At 39.5% G+C, this 24,100-nt stretch overlaps 1 protein-coding gene across 1 annotated transcript in view; it reads right to left on the bottom strand.

The window, feature by feature from the left end:
• LOC139308732 (kinesin-like protein KIF28) overlaps positions 1-24,100 on the bottom strand; it is a 34,445-nt gene that overhangs the window by 7,814 nt on the left and 2,531 nt on the right. The window contains exons 3-18 of the mRNA XM_070932529.1: positions 23,759-23,962; positions 22,873-22,908; positions 20,878-21,102; positions 19,831-19,985; positions 18,603-18,714; positions 14,340-14,407; positions 12,595-12,737; positions 9,618-9,739; positions 7,973-8,063; positions 6,860-6,914; positions 5,056-5,179; positions 3,024-3,168; positions 2,635-2,753; positions 1,522-1,629; positions 496-770; positions 44-178 (exon numbers count right to left, since the gene is read on the bottom strand). Of these exons, the coding sequence (XP_070788630.1) occupies positions 44-178; positions 496-770; positions 1,522-1,629; positions 2,635-2,753; positions 3,024-3,168; positions 5,056-5,179; positions 6,860-6,914; positions 7,973-8,063; positions 9,618-9,739; positions 12,595-12,737; positions 14,340-14,407; positions 18,603-18,714; positions 19,831-19,985; positions 20,878-21,102; positions 22,873-22,908; positions 23,759-23,962 (2,117 nt within the window). The remainder of the gene's footprint in view (positions 1-43; positions 179-495; positions 771-1,521; positions 1,630-2,634; positions 2,754-3,023; positions 3,169-5,055; positions 5,180-6,859; positions 6,915-7,972; positions 8,064-9,617; positions 9,740-12,594; positions 12,738-14,339; positions 14,408-18,602; positions 18,715-19,830; positions 19,986-20,877; positions 21,103-22,872; positions 22,909-23,758; positions 23,963-24,100) is intronic.

Raw genomic sequence — 24,100 nt, 5'->3', positions numbered from 1 at the left:
AGACATTTAAATGTAAATGACAAATATATAAAAAAATGAATACCCAATTTGAATTCCCCTTTGGGCAACTTCTTTAATCCATTTAACTCCAAGGCACTGAAATATTTGGATCTGGAAATCAATTCTTTTGCCGAGCAATTCCAAAGGGTCGATAATCATATCATCATCTGTCAAAGGTCTGTGGAGTGGAAGGAGAGAAGAAACGGATAAGAGTAGTGCAAAGCATTTAAGAGAGTAGTGACATTCATCCTGTCAGGATGTGAAGACGGCTATGAACTTGTTCCAAATACACACATCCCATTGCCTTAAGATGGCTGCATGGAAGACTATCAAAAGGAATGTTTCACTTTTCAAATAACCATTTGTCATTCTATCCAAATTAGGCCTTGTAAACTCTGAATTCTGAGTTATTCTCACTATTCATGTTCTGTGGGCCAGAGAAGGGCCTTCCCTGGGTCAGTTTTTATCCTGCAGTTATGATACATAAATGCTTACCTCCCGTTTTGCACACATGGGATAATGTTGATCAATAGGATTGCTTCCTCCATTCCTTCAGAATTCAGAAGTTCTATTTGTTCCTCAAGCTTCATGCAATAAGCAAGAGATTGGAGCCAGATATGAGCAGATCCGAGATGAATTGCCTCCACAGGATCCCAAAATGGATCACTCTCTTTGTCAACTTGTACATCTTCTCCATTTAAAAACTGCTGGTAAAGCTCTTCCATTAAAAATTTTCTGTTGATGAACTTGGGTTTTGACCAAATCCATACCTACAAAAACCAATCCTATTCTGTCTTAACTTTTTATACTCTGGAAACCACATGTATTGTTCAAAAAAATAGAGGCAGCATAGACAGAAATCTCTACTTGGATCAAAAGTCCTGGAAATTGTTATAAATATATGTCTTCACTTCCAGCTTAATTGAGAGAAGAGAGGCTGAACACATAGCATATGATAGTTACTTTTTGCTTTTTTTAATAAAAATAAGCAAGGATTAACAAGTAAATAATCTGCCTTCCAAGTAAACAGTCCCTATAGATATTTGGCATTTTATTTTCTGAAGAAGAAGGATGACCATCACAGTTCAGTTCTATTTGAACTAGGAGAGGTAGGAGTTGAAATTTGTCCAATGAATTTTAATTTCTATTTTTTCCTTTAATGGCTAAGTGGATAATTATGCATGTATATTAGAAATTGATATTTTTTCATGCAATGTTTTTTTCATGCATATATATCGAGAAACATATCCTATGGATATATCTCCCGACACATGTGCTTTAATAAATAAATAAAAAACAGGTGAAGAAAGAAGATAGAAGCAGCATATATCTTTGTCCATGAACACCAAGAAAATCCAATATCATAAAATATGTCTTTACATTTGAACAGCTAATTTGGAGCTTCAGCATCAGGGTCAACCTCACTCAAAATGAGACCAATCACAGCACCATAAATGCCTTTAGATGGGATGCACTCTTGCAATAATGCAATCTTCTATTAATGCAGAAATAGGTTCATACCTGGTTAGTAACTTTGTGTACTACTTTAATTATGATCTCTTTTTGCAGGTCATAACCTCTGGAGTCCGAGGATGCTAGATTTTTCACTTTCAGTTCTAACTTTAGGTCCTGTTAAAGAAAAGCTCAATACAATATTTTTGTTGTGTAACACTTTGGCATAAATGTGGAAAGGTACCAAAGCAAACTCATGGAGATTCTTGTATATTTGATTGTCTACGTATTTCTAAATGCTTTTCCTTCCTTTTCAAGAGGTTTCCAATGTTAGGTTCCTTTAATTATTCTGCAACATTATTTACTTGAGAGCATAAGTATTTCCCTATTCTGCGAAAGAAACGTAATTGTTCTTATTTATTGAATGACAATTTAAAAAAATAGATTACATAACTGAATCAGGAGATGTCCTCAATCTACTCATGTTCTTCCTAAACACATACAACTCTGCCAAGAATAGATTGTGCCACAGTTCCACATGAGACATGAGACTAATACACACACAAGATTTTTTTTTTAATTTGATTTATATGCCACCCTTCTCCGGAGACTCAGGGTGGCTTACAATGCGTTAAGCAATAGCCTTCGTACTTTTTGTATATTTATACAAGGTCAGCTTATTGCCCCCACAATCCAGTTCCTCATTTTACCTACTTTAGAAAGGATGGAAGGCTGAGTCAACCTTGAGCCTGGTGAGATTTGAACTTGCAGTAATTGCAGGCAGCTGATGTTAATAGTGCTTTAGTCTGCTGCGCCACCAGGGCTCTTGTGGTGACTTAGTTCCTCAGAAATGCTCCCACAGTAATACATCTTATTTATAGTCAGTCAATTTTAAGTTAACTAACATGTCTACTTCATTTATAGACTAGCTCTAACCCATTTTCCCCTTACATCAGGGGTGTCAATCTCGCGGCATCATGTCGTAGTCACAAGACGTATCATAATTTTTCCTCCCTTCGCTAAATCAGGGATGGGTGTGGCCAGCACATGATGCATCTGGCTCGTGTGGCTGCGAGTTTAACCCTCCTGCCTTACATCATGAAATATCTTCAATAAATGCCGGGCTGCAACTCCCAAAAATCTAGTATATAATAAAGAGAGAAGGATCCATTCAAGCCATACCTTCTTCAACTCTATATTCATCTGATTTGCTTCAGCAACCAATGGCATCAATTTAATATAATCATGGAACACAGCAAGGACACTGGGGTCTGGCTTGCCATCCTTCCTGTTTGCAGCACCTTTCGGAAAAGCAGCCCAGGGTCAAGACTAAACAAATAAAGTTGCCTGCATTTATTTATTTTTGGGAGAAATTAATAGCTTATTGGAACATATGTAGGATTACATCTTTTGCTAGCTTATATTGACTATCATATGGTAGAAACATCCCTTTATTGATGAGACAATGACCTAAGCATTGCAAACAAGTTTACAATGAAAGATAGCATCTTGTTACAAGTTTAAAATTGCAAACCTCAACAGGTTTATGATTACAGTAAGAAGATGCTTACCAAGTTTGTCTACACTGAAGCCTTTGGCAGCTGCCAGCTCTGATTGAATGAAATCGTAATCATATCTGCTCAGATCCTCGCAGGTGCGCTGGATTGGAGAGCCGATGTAGAGGTATGCACTGTTTGATCCCAAAATTAGCCGGTCCTGAAGGATTGTATACACTATACATCAGAGGTGGGTTTCAGCAGGTTCTGACCAGTTCTGGAGTACCGGTAGCGGAAATTTTGAGTAGTTTGGAGAATCGGTAGTAAAAATTCTGACTGGCCCCACCCCCATCTATTCTCTGCCTCCCAAGTCCCAGCTGATCAGGAGGAAATGAGGATTTTGCAGTAACCTTCCCCTGGATTGGGGACGGAATGGAGATTTTACAGTATCCTTCCCCTGGAGTGAGATGGGAATGGAGATTTTACAGTATCCTTTCCCTGGAATGGGGTGGGAATGGAGATTTTACAGTATCCTTCCCCTGCCACGCCCACCAAGCCATGCCACACCCACCAAGCCACACCTACAGAACCGGTAGTAAAAAATTTTGAAACCCACCACTGCTATACATGCTGAAAGGATTTCTATTTCATTGTAGTTTATAAGCTTAACAAAGACCAAAACTGTTAACTGAATATTCTTGTTTTAGAGTCAGGAAAAGGGTGAGAGACTTGTTATTTAAAAGGGACTGAACTGTTGTTTTTAAATTTATTTATTCTTTTTTTTTTGCTTTTAAAATAATAACAGAACAACAGAAAATATAAAACCCCCAAATAAAAATGCATACCTTGTCAAAGAAGAAATACAAAACGCATAAAATCACTGAGCTCTTAAGTGAAAAGATCTCTTCAAATGACTTAACTACAAACTCAGCATGTTTCCTTACACCATTAGCCCTTTTTTCTAAAATACACAGATAATATCAATGCAATATTAGCCTACTTAAAACTAATTTAAGGAGCTTCTAATAAAATTAGGTAATGAAGCACTTTGTGCTCTGCACAATGTACAATACAAGTATCCAGTGCATCCAAAATGAAAGATTCAAATCTCCAATTTACCCTGAAATGATTTTGCTATTTCTCAGTCTAGTTTCAGAATTATTATGAAAATAAAATAGCGGAGAAGAGGTAAAAGAACCAGAAGGCATGCACTGTCTCCTCGCAGAAGATCTCAGCGCCATGAGGTGTATGTGCCTGTTTGCTTGAGGCTGAGAAGGAGGAGAAGACTTGGCTGAACTTTTTTGCCTCCCTCTCTTCTGACACTGGCCAGGCAGGTGAGCAGCTTCCTGACCAGTAGGGCAAGTGTCCTCCCAGCGGGGCTGTGCTAGCTGGGAAAATGCTCTCTCCCCCCTGGCTGGGAACGACATGGCCGCTATAATGGCCATGTGATTCCCAGTCAGTGGGGAGAGACCGGAGCAGCTAGTGCGGCCATGCGGTTCCTGGCCAGGGGGAAGAGAGTGCGCTCCCAGCCAGCACGGCCATGTGGCTTCTCAGCTGGCATTCAGAGATAAGCGGAAAGCTCTGGAAAGCGCTGGAATAGAGCCGTGGTGCTGGCGGCAAAGCATGACAGACAAGCCTGGGGATTGGGGGCAGCTAGCTAGCTAGGCCGTGAACACCACGTGCAATGGAGATACTGTGGCGGTGGCAGAGCTAGCCAGGCAAGGCCGGGGATGGAGAGGGGGCAGTGTAGTGGCAGCAGCCTAGGACGACCGTGGAGTCGGCACTCGACCGGGGCTTTCCGCTGCGGCAGGTAGGCCGGGTGGGCCAGCCTGGGAGTCGATTCAACCAGGTTGCTAACACTTATTAGGCCATAATGTTCAACAAAATGTTCAGCTTGGTGGCCACAATACTTGCATCTACTCTCTCTTAATGGAGACTGAGTTCTTCCCAAATGATCCTAAGCCTCAGTTTGAAAATCCAGTTTGCTCAGTAGCTGTAGCAGAGATGAGTTTCAAGAGCCATCTGGTTTGTATTTTGGAACAATAGCATTTTAAGGTAGGAGACACACCAGGACATGGGAGAAATGACAAATCCACACAAAACTCACCAGATGCTGAAGTTTAGTTTTCACCACAATGGGTACTCCATTCACAATGACCTTACATTTATCCCAAGGAGATATAGTAACTTTGCCATTGGTGTACATGAATGTTGCGTGCTTATCCAAAATGCTGGAAAAGAGCAAGGCAAGCACTTCATACCACAAGTCAAAAGTTTCCTGCTATAAATCCAGGAAATATAAGAGGATGGCTAGTAACACAACCATATATGGAACAAAGAAGACATCATTGAGAATGAGGAGGAGAAAATGAAGGCAGGATGTTAAAGTTCAGTGACAATGTCCTTACTTTGTATATCACACATTTCTATTTCAGTGTCTACCAACACTTTCACATCTCACAAGCCACAAGAGATTACCTACTCCTACAATAGCTTCTTATTTAGCCAAGTTTAAGATTTTTGAAAGGGTAAGGGCTGGAAAAGATAAAGCAATGTTTCAAAATGTTCAGCACTGTATGTGGGAGGAAATGTTTTAAAGTTTTAAATTTTCTTGTAATTATCTAAAGCTCATGTTACAATGGTTGTATGATTCCTGGCTCAAAATGGTGGCAAGAATTGTACCACAAATTGTAGTTAAAAGACACTGAGAAAGAAAGGGTGCTGATCAGGGGTGAAATCCAGCAGGTTCTGACAAGTTCTGGAGAACCGGTAGCGGAAATTTTGAATAGTTTGGAGAATCGACAAATACCACTTCTGGCTGGCCCCAGAGTGGAGTGGGAATGGAGATTTTTCAATTTCCTTCCTCCAGGAGTGGGGAGGGAATGGAGATTTTGCAATATCTTCTCCTGGAGTGGGGTGGGAATGTTGTGGTCTGCCAGCAGCCTGTGAAGCTGGCAGTAGAGTTGGACAGTGAGGAGGCTGGGGAGGAACATGGGCCAGTCCTGGAGTTAGGGGAAGGCCCGGACGAGGGGTCTGCATCAGAGACAGAGATGGGGCCAGGGCCATCTGGGAGTGATGCGCGGACACTGAAGCCTCCAGAGTCGGACAGCAGTGAGGCAGAGGAACAGGAGGAGCCAGAAGGCACGAACAGTTAAAACAAAAGGGACGACTCGGGAGTAAGGCCTGGAGATGATTGGCCCCTCCCATAAGGCTTAAAAGAGGAACAAAGGCACATGGGCACTTTGCAGGAAACCAACGTGATAATTCTGTTCCCAGTCAGCATCTCTGTTTGATTCTGGACTCCGTGTGGCTTTGCCAAGTAGGTCTTTGGCAGAGTGTCAAGGGAGATAAAGGTTGGTGATTATCCCGAAGTACTTCTCCTGAAGGACTTTTTGCAACTAATTGGGACTCAGCTGTGAATGAACGTTTTTGGGACTACTCGTGTGTTTTAATGACTTAGGAAGCCTAGGTCACAACAGGGAATGGGGATTTTGAAGTATCCTTCCCCTGCCACGCCCACCAAGCCACGCCCATAGTAGTAAAAAAGTTTGGATTTCACCACTGGCACCACTGGCGCTGATGATCCATATGGGTCTGGAGACTCAGGTTGTTACGATCCAAAAGAAAGGAATGGACACTAAGACAAATAAATATGTAACACCAACTATTCCTTTCTTACACTAAGAAAAAAACTTCTTACACACTAAGCTATTCAGAGAGATGCCTGGAATATCACAGCTGTGAGACAGGGAGACAAAGGTATTAATAAGCCTCTTATTTAATAAACCTCTTAGAGCGCTTTTATACCTGCCTGAATAATCATTGCACAAAAATAGAGAAAACCAAATTATAGCCTCACCAAGTTCATGAATTCTCTCAGATGGTGAGCACTGAATTGTTCTGATACATACCCCAAACCTCTGAGGATGATTGCGTTTGATGGAGATTGGCCAACCTCAGAAGACCCTGAAAGGAAAACATCGGTCTTGCATATTTTTGCCACACTGAATATTGATCTAGATCAGTCTATCTCAAATGGGCTCTTTCCAGATGCACTGGAACTGCATTTCCTAAACTGCCAAGGCAGAATGGCCAATATTCTGCTGTTTTTAATTCTGAGAGTTTATGTATATATAAAGAGCACCAGATCAAGGAAGGTTATCCAAGGGTGTCCATAATAGAAACATAAAAAACTAACAGCCAACAGAAAACGAACAGAACTAACTAACAGATAAAGACCTAGTGGTCCACTGAGTCTGCCCTTTCCTTAAGATACTGGTACAATTTTCATTAAAAAAAGCAGGCTGTAAGTTCTTACATTTCTTTGAATGACATTGTTTATGCATCGGGTGCTTAATACTAGGTAGTCCTCAATTTACGATCGCAATGGAGCCCAAATTTTCTGTTGCTAAATGAGACATTTTTAAAGTGAGTTTTGCCCTATTTTACAAGCTTTCTTGCCACAGTTGTTAAGTGAACCACTGCAGCTGTTAAGTTAGTAAGAAGGTTGCTAAGTGAATCTAACTTTACCATTGACTTTGCTTGTCAGAAGGTTACAAAAGGTGACTCTGGGACACTGGGACATATGACTCAGGGACACTGCAATGGTCATAAATATGAGTCAGTTGCCAAGTATCTGAATTTTGATCAGATGACCATGGGGATGCTATGCGGCAATGGTCGTAAGTGTGAAAAACAGTCATAAGTCACTGATATCAGTGCCGTTGTAACTTCAAACAGTCACTAAATGAACTGTTGTAAGTCAGGGACCAGGGGTGAAATGCTCCCAGTTCGGACCGGATCGCCCGATCCGGTAATGATGGCGGCAGGTGGTTCGGCTGAAGAGGTTATAGAAAAAATGGTTTTAAAAGTAAAAAAAAAAAAGTTGGCCATGCCCACCCAGTCACATTACTCCCACCACCAAGCCACGCCCACAGAACCGGTAGTAACAAATTTTACATTTCACCACTGTCAAGGACTACCTGTTTTGCAAAAGGAAATGTTACGGTTAAACAAAATAATACCCTCTTGAATGAAATACTTCAGAACTCCTGACAGCTGAGGGTCTTCATTAATATTCACAAGATATGGAAAGGTTTCCATCATCTGTCTCTCCTGCTGAAGAATCAAATAAATCTTATTTCCGCAGATATTCTTCCTCCACATGCTGAGAATCACACGACATATTCCTTTTAAGTAATAAATTACATTTGGTTTTTTCCCAAGGAATTCTGAAAAAGAGGGCTATTATAAATAATGATTGCCATTGTGTACTGTATTCCTCTCAAAATCATTCTTCTGATTTAAAAATCTAGTATGACATCAAAATCATACCTATTTGGCATTTATACTTCTAAGGACATCTGAAACTTTATGAAGCAAGAATCTTTGTAGCTACAGGGATACTTCTCCAGATATGAGTATTAACAGTATAAATGTTGGCTTTTATATCCTAGAAATCCCTCACAGATACTATGAGCATTCAAAGCTATTAAAGGTATATTACCATCTATGAGGATTTAACTTTTGGCACCATTATTTCTTCTGTTCTCAGGACAGTGTTTTCATTTGCTGTACTTTCTTCTTACACCCTTTTTTTTCAACACACTAGTACAGTTCTACAGCTCATTCCAGAGATGGACTTCTGGACTGAGTGAGTAATATACTTGGTCTTAAAGTCCAAATCCTGGGAGCTGTCTAACAAAACACAAGGGAGGCCCACAGCAAACCTTAACTTACATTTTTATCACTTCCTGCCATTTAAAATTAAAATTAAATTAATTAAATACAAACTTTCATCAAATTTAAAAATACCACTCAGGGGTAATGCAGAGAAAGGTTTTGGGAGAGGCAAATTCAATGCTTCCAGAGGCCACCTGCATCCTGAAGACTTGAGGTTAGGCACTTTTGGCATGAAGAGTCTGAGTGGCTAAACATAAAATAATTTAGCCTGCTCTCTAGCTGCGGTGGAAATTTCTGGAGGAAAGTAATTGAATCTTATTGGAATCAGTCTTTGTTCAGCCCACTTGAAAAAGCTGTTGCAGCTGTAAAGATCTGGCATTTTCAGAAAACACTTCTACCTTCCCTTCCCCAAGAGTGCTCTCCTTCATTGAAATAAGAAGGAAATTATTTCCTTATTTCTTCTTATTTGGAACTACTGAACCAACAGAGGGGAAAGAATAATACATCACCTATCTCCAGTCTACAACGCAGCCTTTGCAGCCCTTCCAAGTAGATTCCACAACCAATTGTACCCTGATTCAAAAGATCTTGAGGGCATAGATAAACCCCCTCAAGTGGCCTTAACACCTTCCAGAGAGTGCCAACGACCAGATGACTGCAAAGAATTACAATCCTTCCATTCCCCCCCTCCATCCTATCAGAACCTATCCTTCCACCTACCCCCACCTGCCATGAGACCTGATGAAGCTTCTTGGATGAGAAGTGAAATGTTTTCTTCTTCTTCCTCAATGAAAAAACAGTTCAGTTGCCTTTTGAAGAAAAAAAATATGACAATTGCTTTATAAACATAAACGTCGCCTTGTTGATCCAACTACTAAAGTGACCAGTTGTATTTTGTTCTAATAGTGGTAACCATAGTGAGAAGCCACTGGAGGGAGCATAGGCTCCAGACAAATGTGAGAAGCTTTCTGCATCACAAGCCATGACCTGAGTGATTGCTGCATATTGCTGTTCCCATTCTTTCCGGGCTTCTTCTAGATGATATTCCCAAGTTGCTTGAATAGCTTGAATCCGTAATTCATTTTCCGCCAGCAGGGAACGAAGCTCTTCTGCAAAAGACAAGGAAACCAAATTAGGATAGAAAAAGAAAACAAAATAATTTAATTAACATCCTCTCTCAGCTAACTAATTCCATTAGGTGTCGCTGAAGCTATTGTAACACTTCAGATCTGAAATGCACAGAAATTTCTGATTCAACAATTAACATATTTGAATACTGAAACAATCTTTCCAGGCAGGAATTATAACCATGTGTCCCTGAAAAAATTGTTGGGACCTATAAAGGTGCCTCCAAAAATTAATTTAAGACTGCAAGAGAAAGAAGCATTTTCCTACTCTGAAAGGATATCACCCAAGTTCCCAGGCCTACCCTGTTTTGCCCCAAAATAAGACATCCCCTGATAATAAGGCTTTTGAGCACATGGCAATAAGGCCAAGCGCTTATTTTAAGGTTCAAAAAAATATAAAACAGGGTCTTATTTTTGGGGAAACACAGTATATATGATCTCCAAAGTAGGGGGTGTCAATCCTAGAGATCTCTAAAGATTGTTCCCAAGTTTAATTTTTAAGGCAGAGCTATCAAACACACAAATATATAATATACAATATTATAGTATATCATATTCATTCTATTTTCATTAAATGCACATGTAAACAAAATCTAGTCTAATTGAGCTATGGTATTAACCCTACTCACCCCCAATTTTTTAGTGAAGTAAGGCACTTGGCCTGAAATAAGTTGTGTGTCCTAGTGCTAAACCATTTAGAGCTTTGAACTGAAGGACATTAGACATGGATTATACTTAGGAAACCAACTGAAGCCACAACAGCTATTTCTACGGTATTATAGTTCTGAATGCTCTTCAAAAAGGAGCTACACAGAGCAATTTTTGTGTGTCCTACACACATGCTATTAAGTCACAAAGAGTCCTCTGAAGTAGTTTATTAAAGAAGGGTTTAGGATGGGAAACATAATCCAAGCCCCGATCACATGCAAGAATTTACCCTGAATTGGTCAGAGGCAGGGGTGGGATTCAGCCAGTTCTGACGAACTGGTAGTTGTGACCTGCGGATGGGCCCCGGTGCTATGCCGTCCTATTTAGCTGCGGTTTTTAAGCCGTGTGCATGCTTGCAAGCGCGCGTGTGAGCAAAGCACATGCTCAGAAGGCCGCGCGCATGCTCACATTTTCGGTGCTGGGGCAAACCGGTTGTTAATTCATGTGCCACCCACCTTTGCTCAGAAGTCAGTAATGACCAGGAATGTCTCTGCTGAGGAAAAGGCTGGGAGTTCATCTCCAGAAGATGTGGATCTGATCAGTATTTGGATTATTATAGAATGTGTAGATATAAAATGTGTACATTTGGAATGTGCTGTATGTGTTCAACCAATCAAATTTACTTCTTCTGGAAATGGATGCTTTTGGCCTAATTCCCATTCAGGAAAGATATTCCTGGTCATCACTGACATCTGAGCAATTCAGGGGTCTAGTACTTGTATGTGACTAAGGCTTAGACTATCTTTCCCATGCTAATTGTCTCTCTAATAAGCTGCTTCAGAGAACTCTTAGTGATTAATAGCATGTGTGTAGGGCTAAGTTAAAAAAACAAAGAAAGGTTACTCATGATCAAGCAAAAATACTGTTATGTCTGCACCAGGCAGTATTGAATCTAGGCAGGGGTGAAATGCTCCCATTCCAGACCTGCTCAGGAGAGTAGGTAGCGATGGCGGCAGGCAGTTCGGAGAACCGGTAGCAAAAATCCCTCCACCCCCCCTCCAGCTTGTTTACCTTAGCTGCTGGTCGCAACGCCTGCCTTGCTTCGCTTGCTCCCTGCAATCCATTGCAATTGATTGCATCAGCAAGCAACTGAATCTCCCTGCCTGCAATCAAGCTCATTGGCAAACAGCTCTTTCTGCCTACTTTGCTGGCTGAGGAATTCTGGGAGTTGAAGTCCACAAGTCTTAAAGTTGCAAGGTTGGAGACCCCTGTTCTATTGGGTAAGTTTTTTTCCCCTTTGGGAGCTTTAAAAAAATAGTGAATTGGGGTTTTTTTTAGTTGTTCTTTTTTTAGACCTAGCCGTTTAAAGTTTAGGAAGTTTTAAATTTAGCTGCTTTTATATAAAAATAAAAATAAATTAAAATCAAATAATATTTGTGCAGCTTTCTGAGATTTTATGTGTTTCTGTAGTGATTCACTCTAGCTACACAAACACACAAAATCTCACAAAGCTGTATGTGAAATTTTGTGTGTGTAAAGTGTGAAAGTTGTTTTTTTGGGCTTTTTGTGGCTGTGTGAGGTTCCTGCTTGTTGCAGGGGCCATTTTGGGTCTAGCACAGCTGCTTTTACATTGTGGGTGAGCCAGTTGTGTTGTGTTGTGTGTGTGTAAAGTGTGAAAGTTGGTTTTTTGGGCTTTTTGTGGCTGTGTGAAGTTCCTGCTTGTTGCAGGGGCCATTTTGGGTCTAGCACAGCTGCTTTTACATTGTGGGTGAGCCAGTTGTGTTGTGTTGTGTTGTGTTGTGTGTGTGTAAAGTGTGAAAGTTGTTTTTTTGGGCTTTTTGTGGCTGTGTGAAGTTCCTGCTTGTTGCAGGGGCCATTTTGGGTCTAGCACAGTTGCTTTTATATTGTGGGTGAGCCAGTTGTGTTGTGTTTTGTAGGTTAAAAAAGGGCAAAGAAATGACATTGACTTGGCCACGCCCACCTTACTACCAAGCCACGCCCTCTCAGTCACCTTACCACCAAGCCATGCCCACTAATTAAGCCACGCCCACAGAACCGGTAGCAAAATTTTTTAGATTTCACCCCTGAATCTAGGCCATCTCCATTGTGTGAAGCCTTCCAGCCAACAGAAAACACAGGAAAGAGTCTAGAATCCAGTAATTATGGTATTTTTGCTGCAAAATACATACTTGTTTCATCTACTACTGTTTTGCCGGAATTCCAAAGGCTGGACAATCTGTACAACAAATTACAATTTTCCATCTTGAGATCATGTATCAGTTTTGCTGTTGTTCCTGAATTTATCACGGCTTGGTTTTTTATTTTTTTCGTTCTTTTAGGTGAAATGAAATAGAAAAAAAAATACAAATTACTGTACTGAATTGAAGAAGTAAAGAATCCAAGTAAATATTAATACTGGGCTTTCAGATCTGATCTACAAAAATTTGGATAACTGCTACATGCCAACAAAGAGGAACCAAAATTACTAGATTTTTTGCAGACCAGGCATCACCACCAATTCTAGTCCAAAAGATCTTTCAAAAATTTTGAAAGGTTGGGGAAGGTTGAAGTTGCACGTATGAAGGGGGAAGACATCAGAAAAGTCTACAAAGTTTTCAAAATTAAAATATTGGGGGCATTTTTCACAGTTACGATGAACAGGTATGTCCAAATCTTCAGATTCCTGAGAAAATATATCAGTCTGTTTTGTCCATCATGCTTATTTTTTTCTTTTTTACATCTTTAATTTGGCAATCATATATTTTGTGTTATTATTTATTTTCAAAAATTTCCAAAAATTTTTATTAGACTTAGCCTGGTCTGGTGTAATAAAGTATCATATTTTTCAGACTATAAAACACTCCGGACTATAAGACGCACATTAGCTTTAGAGGAAAAAACAAGAAAAAAAAAACCTGCCTCTGCCTCCCAGCATATATCCAGTATACATCTGGCTAGTGTCCTTGCAGGAAACAGCAAACAGCCTGGTCAGTTTCAGCATGTTATCACAGCTCCAGCATGTGTCTCATCAGGGCTCCGCTCCATTGCACCCACCACCAGTCAACTGAGCTGAGCTGCTGTTGCCGCTGGGGAATGCTGGAGTCTTTGCTGCCGAGCAGCTGATTGGCAGTTGGATCAGCCTCCCGGAATACCGTCAATCAGCTGTTCTAGGCGGTGGGAATCAACGCCATTTGCAGATGCCGATTGCCGCTGCTGCCATTCAGTGGCAGTAATTGACGACGAAGCGCGGCGGCAATTGGCAGCAATTAGTGGAATCAGTGAACGGTTGTAATGGTGATCCCTACTGCCTAGAACAGCTATTGGTGGTATTCTGGGAGGCTGATCCGATCACCAATCAGCTGCTCAACAGTGAAGGCTCCAGCGTTCCCTGGTGGCGGCGAATGGCGGCAGAGGTGTCAGGTGGCAGAGGTGACAGGCGGCGGTGACACTGTACCAACACCCGCCCCCAAATATAAAGCAATATTTGCTTTATAGGATGCACAGACATTTCAACCCACTTTTTTGGGGGGGAAAGTGTGTCTTATTGTGTGAAAAATACAGTCAATTAAAAATGAATATTTCCTAACTCAGAAGTAAATCTTATGAGTGATAACAATATACCAGATACTCTGCATAATGGCATGTGGCATAAATAACAGGTTTTTTTTCTTCTATTCAATCATGTCCAATTCTCAGAGACTACCCTGACAAGTCCCTGCAGTTTTCTTGGCAAATTTTTTCAGAAATGATTTGCCATTGTCTCCTTTCTAGGGCTGGGAGAGTGTGACTTTGTGCCTAAGGTGAGACTAGAACTCATGGTCTTCCAGTTTCTACCTTACCAGCTGTCAAATAACAGTTTATCAATAGTTAATTCCTTGTCTTAAATTGGATTCTAATCTACCCATTCATTTTACAGGATGTGAAATCAATCTACCTTTCAGCGTACCGCAAAGTTGACAATGTCTCATCATAGCATATGTCTGCTGGACTAATTGCTGCAATCTAGAAATATATAAACAAATTAAATGTGAATACGTTTTCATGGAACATATTTTATTTGTTATTGCTATGAATGTTACGCACAGAATAGAAATTGCTAATTGGCAGTGTCATGGCTACCCTTGGAGAAATGCTACCCAAACATTATTTGTGGAAAAGACACAGATTGAAATATTGGTCCACTGTGGAAACAGAAGTCAAAATCTTTGATAGTGCAACATCTTAATGTAAAAAAAAAAAGGGAAGCAAACTTTCTAAGCCGGGGTCCCCAACCCCCCTGACCACGGCCTATTTGGAATTGGGCCAGGTGAGTGGACAGTTGGAGCGGGCACACATGCAGTTCAATTTGCGTGAGCGGTGGCCCTGGGGGAACTCACACACGTCACTCGTGCAAGTCGAATCCTAACCCCTAATTCAACCTTGGAACTGCAAAAACCCAGGTGATGGGGTTTTTTATTTTTTTTAATCCTTTACAGCTTCCTAGTGAGTATTCAGATTTTTCCAGCTCCAAATCTAATTTAATCTACATATCATTTATCATCCATCATCCGTCTCAGTCTCTCTCTCTCTCTCTCTCTCTCTCTCTCTCTCTCTCTCTATCTCTATCTCTATCTCTATCTCTATCTCTATCTCTATCTCTATCTCTATCTCTATCTCTGTCTCTATCTCATTTCATTCATATCCTGCCACAACTGTATGCATACTCTAGTTCAGGCATGTCCAACTGTGGCAACTTTAAGACTTGTGGATTTTAACACTCAGAATTCCCCAGCCACAAGAGTAGATAAAAATCTATGAAGAATTAAACAATTAGTCTTAGATGAAATAAATTACGATTGCTCCCTTGATCAGAAACTTGCATACAGATAGTCCTTGACTCACAACCATTTGTTTAGTGACTATTCAAAGTTACAATGCCCTGAAAAAGTGACTTATGGCTATTTTTTGCACTTTCAAGCTTTGCAGCATCACCATGTGCTCAAAATTCAGATGCTCAGCAACTGACTCACATTTATGACAGTTGCAGTGTCCTGGGGTCATGTGATCACCTTTTGCGACCTTCCGATAAGCAAAATCAATGGGGAAGCCAGATTCACTTAAAAACCATGTTGCTAACTCAACAACTGCAGTAACAACTGTGGCAAGAAAGGTCATAAAGGTCATAAAATATGGCAAAACCAACTGTCTCAGCAACAGAAATGTTGGGCTCAGTTGAGGTCACAAGTCAAGGACTAACTGTATTTCAGACTATCTGTATTTGAGTGGATGACTGAATAGGAACAAAATGCTTGGCAAGTTTGAAGAACATAGGAGGGAACGTCAAGGATTAGGAGGATAGATGGGATCAAAGAGATGACTTGAGTCAGGGGTACTATTCAGCAGGTACTGACAGGTTCTGGAGAACCGATAGCAGAAATTGTGAGTAATTCGGAGAACTGGCAAATACCACCTCTGGCTAGCCCCAGAGTGGGGAGGGACTGGAGATTTTGCAGTATCCTTCCCCTGCCATGCCCACCAGGCCATGTCCACAGAACCGGTAGTAAAAAAATTTGAATTCCACCACTGACTTGAGTGACCTCCAATTGCTGTGGATCCTAGATGAAATGGTTTGTTTTTTTTTCGTATTTTCACCAAAGATTGAGTCTTGGACAATGCTAACACACTTTTATTCTTTGCTTTTTCCAACTTTCTTGAGGACTCCTTTTGTTTGTTTGTTTGTTTGTTTTATTAAATTTATATACCGCCCTACTCCCAAATGACTCAGGGTGGTGAACAGGCACAAAATAAAATACATAAATACAAAAGTTAGAAACATAATTAAAACCAAATTAAATAATTTAGCCCAAGACAATTTAAAAAACCCAATAATTTAAAACAAATTAAAATTTCAATTTAAAAATTTAAAAGAAAGGGGAGAAAATTAAGCCAGGCTGGCTTGCTGGAATAGGAGAGTCTTAAGAGCACGGCGGAAAGTGCGCAGATCCAGGCGGAAAGTGCGCAGATCTTTTAAACTATTGGGGGTGGGGTTTGCCTTTAAAGCCCATATACTCTTCGAGAGCTTACGATGGCTTAACTTTATCTCAATGACAACAATCCTGACAACAAACCTTAACTTTATCTCAATGACAACAATCCTGTAAAGAAACTTTGGACCACTGATGGGCCCAAATCATCCAGTGAATTCCGTGACTGAGTGCTAACTTGAACCTGAGCCCAGCATCTCAAAGAGCACACTATTTTAGCATTAGAAATATTAAACCATAAAGTTGTTATAAAGAACAAAACAGTGTATGTTTTACTTAGGTGCTGATGGGAAGCACACCAATTCACCTAAAAGAAAATTCCCTTCCCTTTGAAATTACTGCACACCTGTGATATGGGATAGAAATTAATTTAAGTAGCTCATATGATTTGAAAGCAAACAAATGTGCATTTACTTTGTGCAATGTTAATGCAAAGTTGCTAAAACTGAGGTGGCGGGGAGGAACTCCAAAAAGAGCTCTGCACTGTAAGCTAATAGACAGCCTCTTCTAACCACAGAGTACATCAGAGTACACCTCTTCCACCTAAATGAGTATACACACACACAATTAGGAGCTGCAGGTGGTGGAAAATCTCCCTGGCTAGAGAGATTCATTCTCAACACCTGAAGAGGAAGGAGAAGAGACAGAGGCCAGCATGCTGACTGATTTTCTCATAACTATCTGGGAGTAAGAATCACTGAACTAATGGGAGTTCTCTAAAGTAAACAGCCATACATTTCATTGGAACAGTACTTCACTGTATTTGTAGCCCAAAGCAAAGTTCTCTCCTGACCTGTTTACCAGTTCTATATTTCAAGAATTGTGTCCACGCGACAGCTTAGAAAGAGTAAACTGGTTTAAACAGAGCCACCCCAGCTTAGCAATAGCCCAGTGGTAGGCAAACTTGGCTCTTTCACACCCTGTGGACTTCAACTCCCAGAATTCCTAAGACCGCTGTCTTAGGAATTCTGGGAGTTGAAGTCCACAGGGTGTGAAAGAGCCAGGTTTGCCTACCACTGCAATAGCCGATGCCTACTTACAGTATGCGAGCATCAGAGGCCTGGATTCAGTGGGAGTTACTACAGAGTAAGTGGGCATTTGTTTATACGTTTTGATGATTGGCAATCAGTCGCCCAAGAAAGCCCCAAGAAGCTGCTGAAAAGTTAAATAAGGTAGGATTGACTGGAGTTTCTTGATGACTCCTCCGGGAGTTTTGGCATTTTGTTCTGTTAAAAGTTTTAGCTTTGGTTTTGTTTCCAGGTGCATATGCTTATATTGCTACCAGTACTTCTGAGAAAAGCATAAAAGAATGGTAGAAGAGGAAGTCCAAATAGAATGCCTTGCAGCTGTATATTTCTTCTTGTGTGAGACTATTGTGTATATTCATTCTTGTGTGATAACCACTATCTTCTACCATGATGCTTTCGGAGCACAAGCAGCTTCCTTTTTTCTTGCATTTGTAAACTTGGTTATTAGAAAATGTTTCGGGTTTTCATTTACCGGTGGGGGAATTAATTTTACAAGTGTGCCTTACTTTACAGGCAATTACTTTTAATCAATAATCCCTAAATATTAATGTAAGTTTTTACTTGGTTCTGCCTTGTATGATCTTTGGGCTGTGGATATCTGATCTAATCAATTATAAACACATGGAAGCGTACAAGGAGCTTGTTATAATATATCATGTATGTTGTGGAGGAAAATAGGAGGAAGGTGTAGTGGATATATTCATTGCCCTGAGTAATTTGTAAAAATAATAAAGGTGGTATACAAATAAACAATACTTTACTGAGAGGGAAAAGTTCAGGATTATTTCAGTAGGACTTTACAACCTTAGTTGATAGAAGGAAGCAATTTCTCCTCCCCTTTATGTCTGATATTATGTTTTAATGAGCTACTTTAGTAAGCAGATAATGTATATAAGCAGATGAGTTTGAAAAACTCATGATAGCCAATCCTGCCTAGTACCAGTAGGAAATAGCATGGCTGGATAGTAAAACAAAGGCAGCAATGCTAGGCATTTCTGCACTGTCGCTAAAGAAAACCATGTGGATGCCTTCATGGAATCAGCAGGAAACAAACATGGTTTGAGATAGGAAGAATGTAGATGTCCCCCACTCCATACACACAATTTTCCACTTCTACAGGACAGAGTATGTGGAATAACATATTACCATTATAGTTCTACTGTTTCCTCCCAATGCAGATTGCAAAAGTTTGGTAAGAACTGAATCTCTGTATGGGACATGCAACACTTTCTTTCCCATGGCAGCTTCAGCCAGAGCACTAAAAGGAGGATGGAAGATGGGAAAAGGCAATCAGATTTTTTTGTAAAAAAAATGCAATTGAAGATTAAGGGGACATAAAGCCAGACCAAGTGTTTTTGTACAGTACCCAATGACATTCACTGGTCATATGAGTAGACAGGCATTATCTGATTGAAAAATATTGTACTCTGATTTTAGTAGTAGTAGATTTACTAGATTTTAATAGTAGATTTAGTAGATTTTATTGTACTCTTTAGAGCAAGGGTGTCCAATCTTGGCAATTTAAAGTCTTGTGGACTTCAACTCCCAGAATTCCCCAGGCAGCATGGAATTCTGGGAGTTGAACTCTCCAAGTTGCCAAGGTTGGACACCCCTACTTTAGATATTTTTTTTCAATAAATAGAAAAAGAAGCATCAGTAGAAGGATTACAGATGGGAGAGGACAATGTCTTGACTCCCTCCACCCCTGGCCCTCCAAAGAGGCTAGGCAACAAAAAATAATAGTATATTAATATTATTATATTATCAATTGAGAGATGAAATTATACTTCTGTATTGTAATGTTCAAGACATGGGGTTTATCCTCACGTCTGTTAATCACAGGAAATATTAACCATTTTTAAAGGAGATAAACTGATGTCACTTTTAAGACCTCTCTGGCCCACCGTGGATGTAACTTAAATGCATATTTATTCAATTTTAAAGTGACATGTTTCCTCTTCTCCCAACACAACTTTGTTTGAATGATGTGCAATGCCTTGTGGACAAAATTGGGGAGACATGATCAGGGACTGGGATATGCCCAACCCCCGTTGGCTGCTGCAGCCTGTCCCTCTATGCCATGTATTAAAAAAGAATACAAGACAAAACACATGTTTAAGGAAGTTTTTTCAGAAGAACACTAGACCCATAGCCTGATCGGTGATAGGTAAGTTGCACAGAGGAATGATGCCGCTAGTGACTTATCATTTAGGTAATTTAAAAAGTGGCTAAGGCTGTGCCAGCTGTAAACTGAGCCTAGGCTACCACAGGCTGACAGTGAGTGTTGGTTGCTTTTCCCACCAGAAGGTGATTCTGGATGGACAACAAAAATGCAGCAGGGGAATCCAATAATTGCAACCCTTAAGTTCTGTACCTGATCACATTTCCCAAAGTGGTTAAGCTCAGATTTACACGTGTTCCTTCTTTTAGTCTGTCGCCTTCTGATCCGGAGGACCTTTGCCTTTCACTCCCTGCCAAGTCCACTAGATTTATAATGGACTGTTTTGTGATTTCATCTTTCAGAAAAATCTGCAGGAAATAATATTGAGACAGGAAGTGGGCAGAGTTGAACAGGTATTTCAGAAATGCCTTTAAGTTCTCATTCTCTTATTGATATTGATGTAAGAGATGTTGCTGTACTCAGTATATCTATCAAAATATACAACAGGCTGATATTATCAAAGATTAAACATAAAACAAAAATAAGTTCATACATTCCGGGTATTTCGCTGTGCACTGAAGACCCTGTTGTTCCGCCAGGCCGGGCTATCAATATAACAATTTTAAATTGGGGTATTTTAAATTTTTGGGGTTTTAAATTCAGCTGAATTTATTTAATAATTTTAAATTTTTAATTGATGTTTGTCTTGGGTTTTTAAATAGGCTGTACAACGCCCTGAGTCCTTCGGGAGAAGGGCGGTATAGAAATAAAATTATACTATACTATACTATACTATACTATACTATACTATACTATACTATACTATACCATACCATACCATACCATACCATACCATACCATACCATACCATACCATACCATACATACAACAAACAATGATGGTCAACATGTTGTGGGAACCCAGCCACTATTATGTGAACATAGTAATAGTATGTCATTAATTTGAATTCAGGGTTTAGAAGTCAGCTTATGTGGCTCAACTCACCACTCAGACACCACTTTCAAATTTAACATAAGACATACACAAATCCATACTACAGATCAAATTTCCATGGGTTAAGAAAACGGTCTTTGAAAATGCATACATTTTCTACTGACTTGAAGAACAGACAAATGTTTTCTCAAAATAGCTGTAATTATCTGGAATCAGAAACTCCATGTTAAGAGCCTAGTAAGAGCCTAATTTGTTGCGTATGCATGCCATATTTGGCTATTGTCTGCAACTGTGGCTTTCCTGTACCTGTTTAAAATGAATGGTGATGACCATATGAGACCTGCTGCTGGTGGTATTCATGCTGGTTGAGGCTGTGGTCCTTATTTTGGTGCCTTGCTCCATGAGCCTCTCAATTTGAGCATAACTGTCACAAGGCACCAGTTTCAAACCATCCACATAGAAGCCTTGCTGCTGGTCTTCTCTAACTTTGAGTCCACCATACTTTTTTGTTTTAGACAGCAAATCTATTACCTGGAAGGGCAGATAAAGTTTATTTTAAAACGGGGAAAAAATAGGCTGCCATTTGAGTGGAGAAGGAAATTCTTAAAATGTAAAGATGTATTTGTAAGAGAACGGGGTTGATTAAATAGAATTACAGAGAAATGTAAAAGATGTCTTAACATTTTCAATGGTTATAAGGCCCATATATTTCTTTCTGTTGGGTGCACATGATTGTGCAGCTATATTCAAGTCAGCATTTCCAACCTGGTATCTTTCAGATATACTGGAATTCCCAACCCTTTTTGATTGATTGATTCAGATATACTGGAGTTTTCCAACCCCTTCGGAATTCTAAGACTGCCTAAAGATATACGGATCACTTTGTGAGGGTCCTTGAACATTTATGTTGTTTTAAACATGCAAAATAAATAACTGGTAGCAATGGTTCAGATCATTTGGTTCATATATCAAAGAAAATTATTTTAATTACATATAAGGGACTCTAAAATAGTAACTTTTGAAGAAAGTAAGTTGGAGAGTCAATTCTCCCCTCTCTAACTGCCCCTATTTGGCATGTTCAGTTTTGTATTTTAACCCTCCATCTGCAACATGTTGATTCTTGAATTCTTTAAGGCTGTCTTGACTGGAGTGTAATATGTTTACAGTTTTCTCTTATACTCAATATTTTTTATTTGATTTGATTTGTGTACAGTAGCTGCCCAGAGAACCTTTCACAGTGTACACTTATAAATCAGACTGCTCCTTGATAATTCCACCAAGAATCAGTAGGATGGTGTATTAATCCCTAGACCAGGGCTGTCAAACTTGCGACCCGCAGGCTGGATGCGTCACACGCTCGCCATGCCCATGCCCGGTTTAGCGAAGGGGAAAAGTCGCGATTTGTCATGTGACGCCCCCGTGACAACATGAGTTTGACACCCATGCCCTAGACCATTTCTGATTTGTTGGCTAAAACCAGTACATTATAGATCAAGCATTGTTCTTGATTGGGCAAAGGAAAGTATAAATTTCCCGAATAAAATTGGCTTTCACTTAGAGAATCCCCCACATTCTATCAACCTACAAATGCATGCACAGAGCAGAAGAAGAGTTTGCTTAAGACCATCCAAAAGGGATCTCCAAATAATATTTTTTCCAAGTGAACATATGTTGAAATGTTGAAATTAGCATATTCATATTCAGTAACCTGGTAAGTGACCTGTTTTAATTAGGCTTGCTGCATAGAGTGGAATTTTATGGCAACTTCTTTCCTTTGTGTTTCCTTTTTCCTCTTTCCCAATAAACTCCTTTTCACAATCTGTAGGTTGGACTTCATTGGTTTTGTAAGGAAATTTCTCATAAAACCTTTTTGTATTAAAGATTGCCCAGATACTTAGCTATGCTAGTGTCTCAGGATTGGCACAAGACTTACTCAGCTCTATGTTGTTAATAGTACCTTCCTTTTATTTTTGTACAATCTGAAGGGAATTAACCTGTGTAGGCTAAGACCAATGCTAAGACAGTCTAGCTAGGTAGAAGAGGGGGTATTAGGAGGTTCACATTTGCCTAGATTTTCAGAATATTTTTTTGCACTGACAGGTTAGCCATTGAGGATTGAGGTGAGTTGTGAGGTCAGTTACTTTGGTATAAGCATCAATTCTGTTTCTGAATTGTTATAAAGATCCTCTGAGGAAAATTCAGATTCTTAGCGTCTAGCAATGCTACTTCCCATAGGAAGCTATTAAAATATATCACAAAAAGAAAAAGAAAAAAGGCTAAATGTCATCTGAGTACAATTACCTGTTCATTGTAAATTTCCAGCATACTAAATGTAATCTATAAAAGGGAAAATGGAAAAGATACCACAAGATTAATTATTAGTTATATTATTAAGTATTTAACTAGAGTTAGAAAAATGCTACTGTATATATTCTACAGAGTTCTGTATTATTGTATACACCTAGCTTCTATTCTGTAGTTGTATTTTATCCAAGTTCCCTCTTGCTTGGAAAGTAGCTGTTTAAATTTAAGATTTAAAATATTCACACACACACACACACACACTATAATCATCCAAAGGCTGTCATCACAGATTTTTATTTTTTTATTATGAATGTGTCTATCTCAAAAAAAAAGTACTTGTACAGCATTACCCATAATTTCCTCTTCAAATGGAAAACACTTTTTCTTAAAAACAGTCAGAGATGAACCCTTATTGATACAATAGAAATTAATGGGGATGATCCGAAATATTTTTATATATACAATTTTCACAATAAATAACCTTGTTTTTTGTCCCTCAAAAATCTTATTTCTATGTGTTTATCTTAGTCTGATTATGCACCAAGACAAATTCCTTGTGTGTCCAATCACACTTGGTGAATAAAGAATTCTATTCTATTCTATTCTATTCTATTCTATTCTATTCTATTCTATTCTATTCTATTCTATTCTATTCTATTCTATTCTATTCTATTCTATTCTATTCTATTCATCAATATTAGCAATTATAGATTTTTCCTGTGGTAATATGTCCCCAACCAATTCCTTCAGGTCTTCCAGTGGTGGGATATCATGTCCATTTATGATAAAAAAAATAAACCAGTATCTCAATATACGTAAATATTTTTGTCAACGGGTCATAGGTTAGCTATGTTGCAATACATAGTTCAGGTTTTGAACATACCTGATATTGTTTGTTTGTGTCTTGATTTTGAATCGTTTTAAACAGTTCTTCACATATGACTGGAATTATGCCTCTGTTTGCACCATGGCCTATCATTGAGTAGCTCTTCCCTGAGCCGGTCTGACCATAAGCCAGAAGAGTGGCATTATAACCTTGCCAAGCATTGTCCAGAATTCCCTCACCAAGGTCATGAAAAATGTCCCTCTATAATGATAGAACATTGAGTTTTATCAGATTTAATTAAACTGCACAAATGATAGCGATGTTGGTTGGGTAACCACCATGAATCATATATCTTGATCTGGGTGATACCTCAAAATGTCTGATCAGACATTCAAGAAA

The sequence above is a fragment of the Pituophis catenifer genome, unplaced genomic scaffold (assembly GCF_029215685.1).
Source record: "Pituophis catenifer annectens isolate HBS135680 unplaced genomic scaffold, rPitCat1.0.hap2 SCAF_1, whole genome shotgun sequence".
Classification (NCBI taxonomy): Eukaryota; Metazoa; Chordata; class Lepidosauria; order Squamata; family Colubridae; genus Pituophis; species Pituophis catenifer.
The sequence above is the reverse complement of the archived record's forward strand: the minus strand, read 5'-3'. Positions and strand labels throughout refer to the sequence as shown.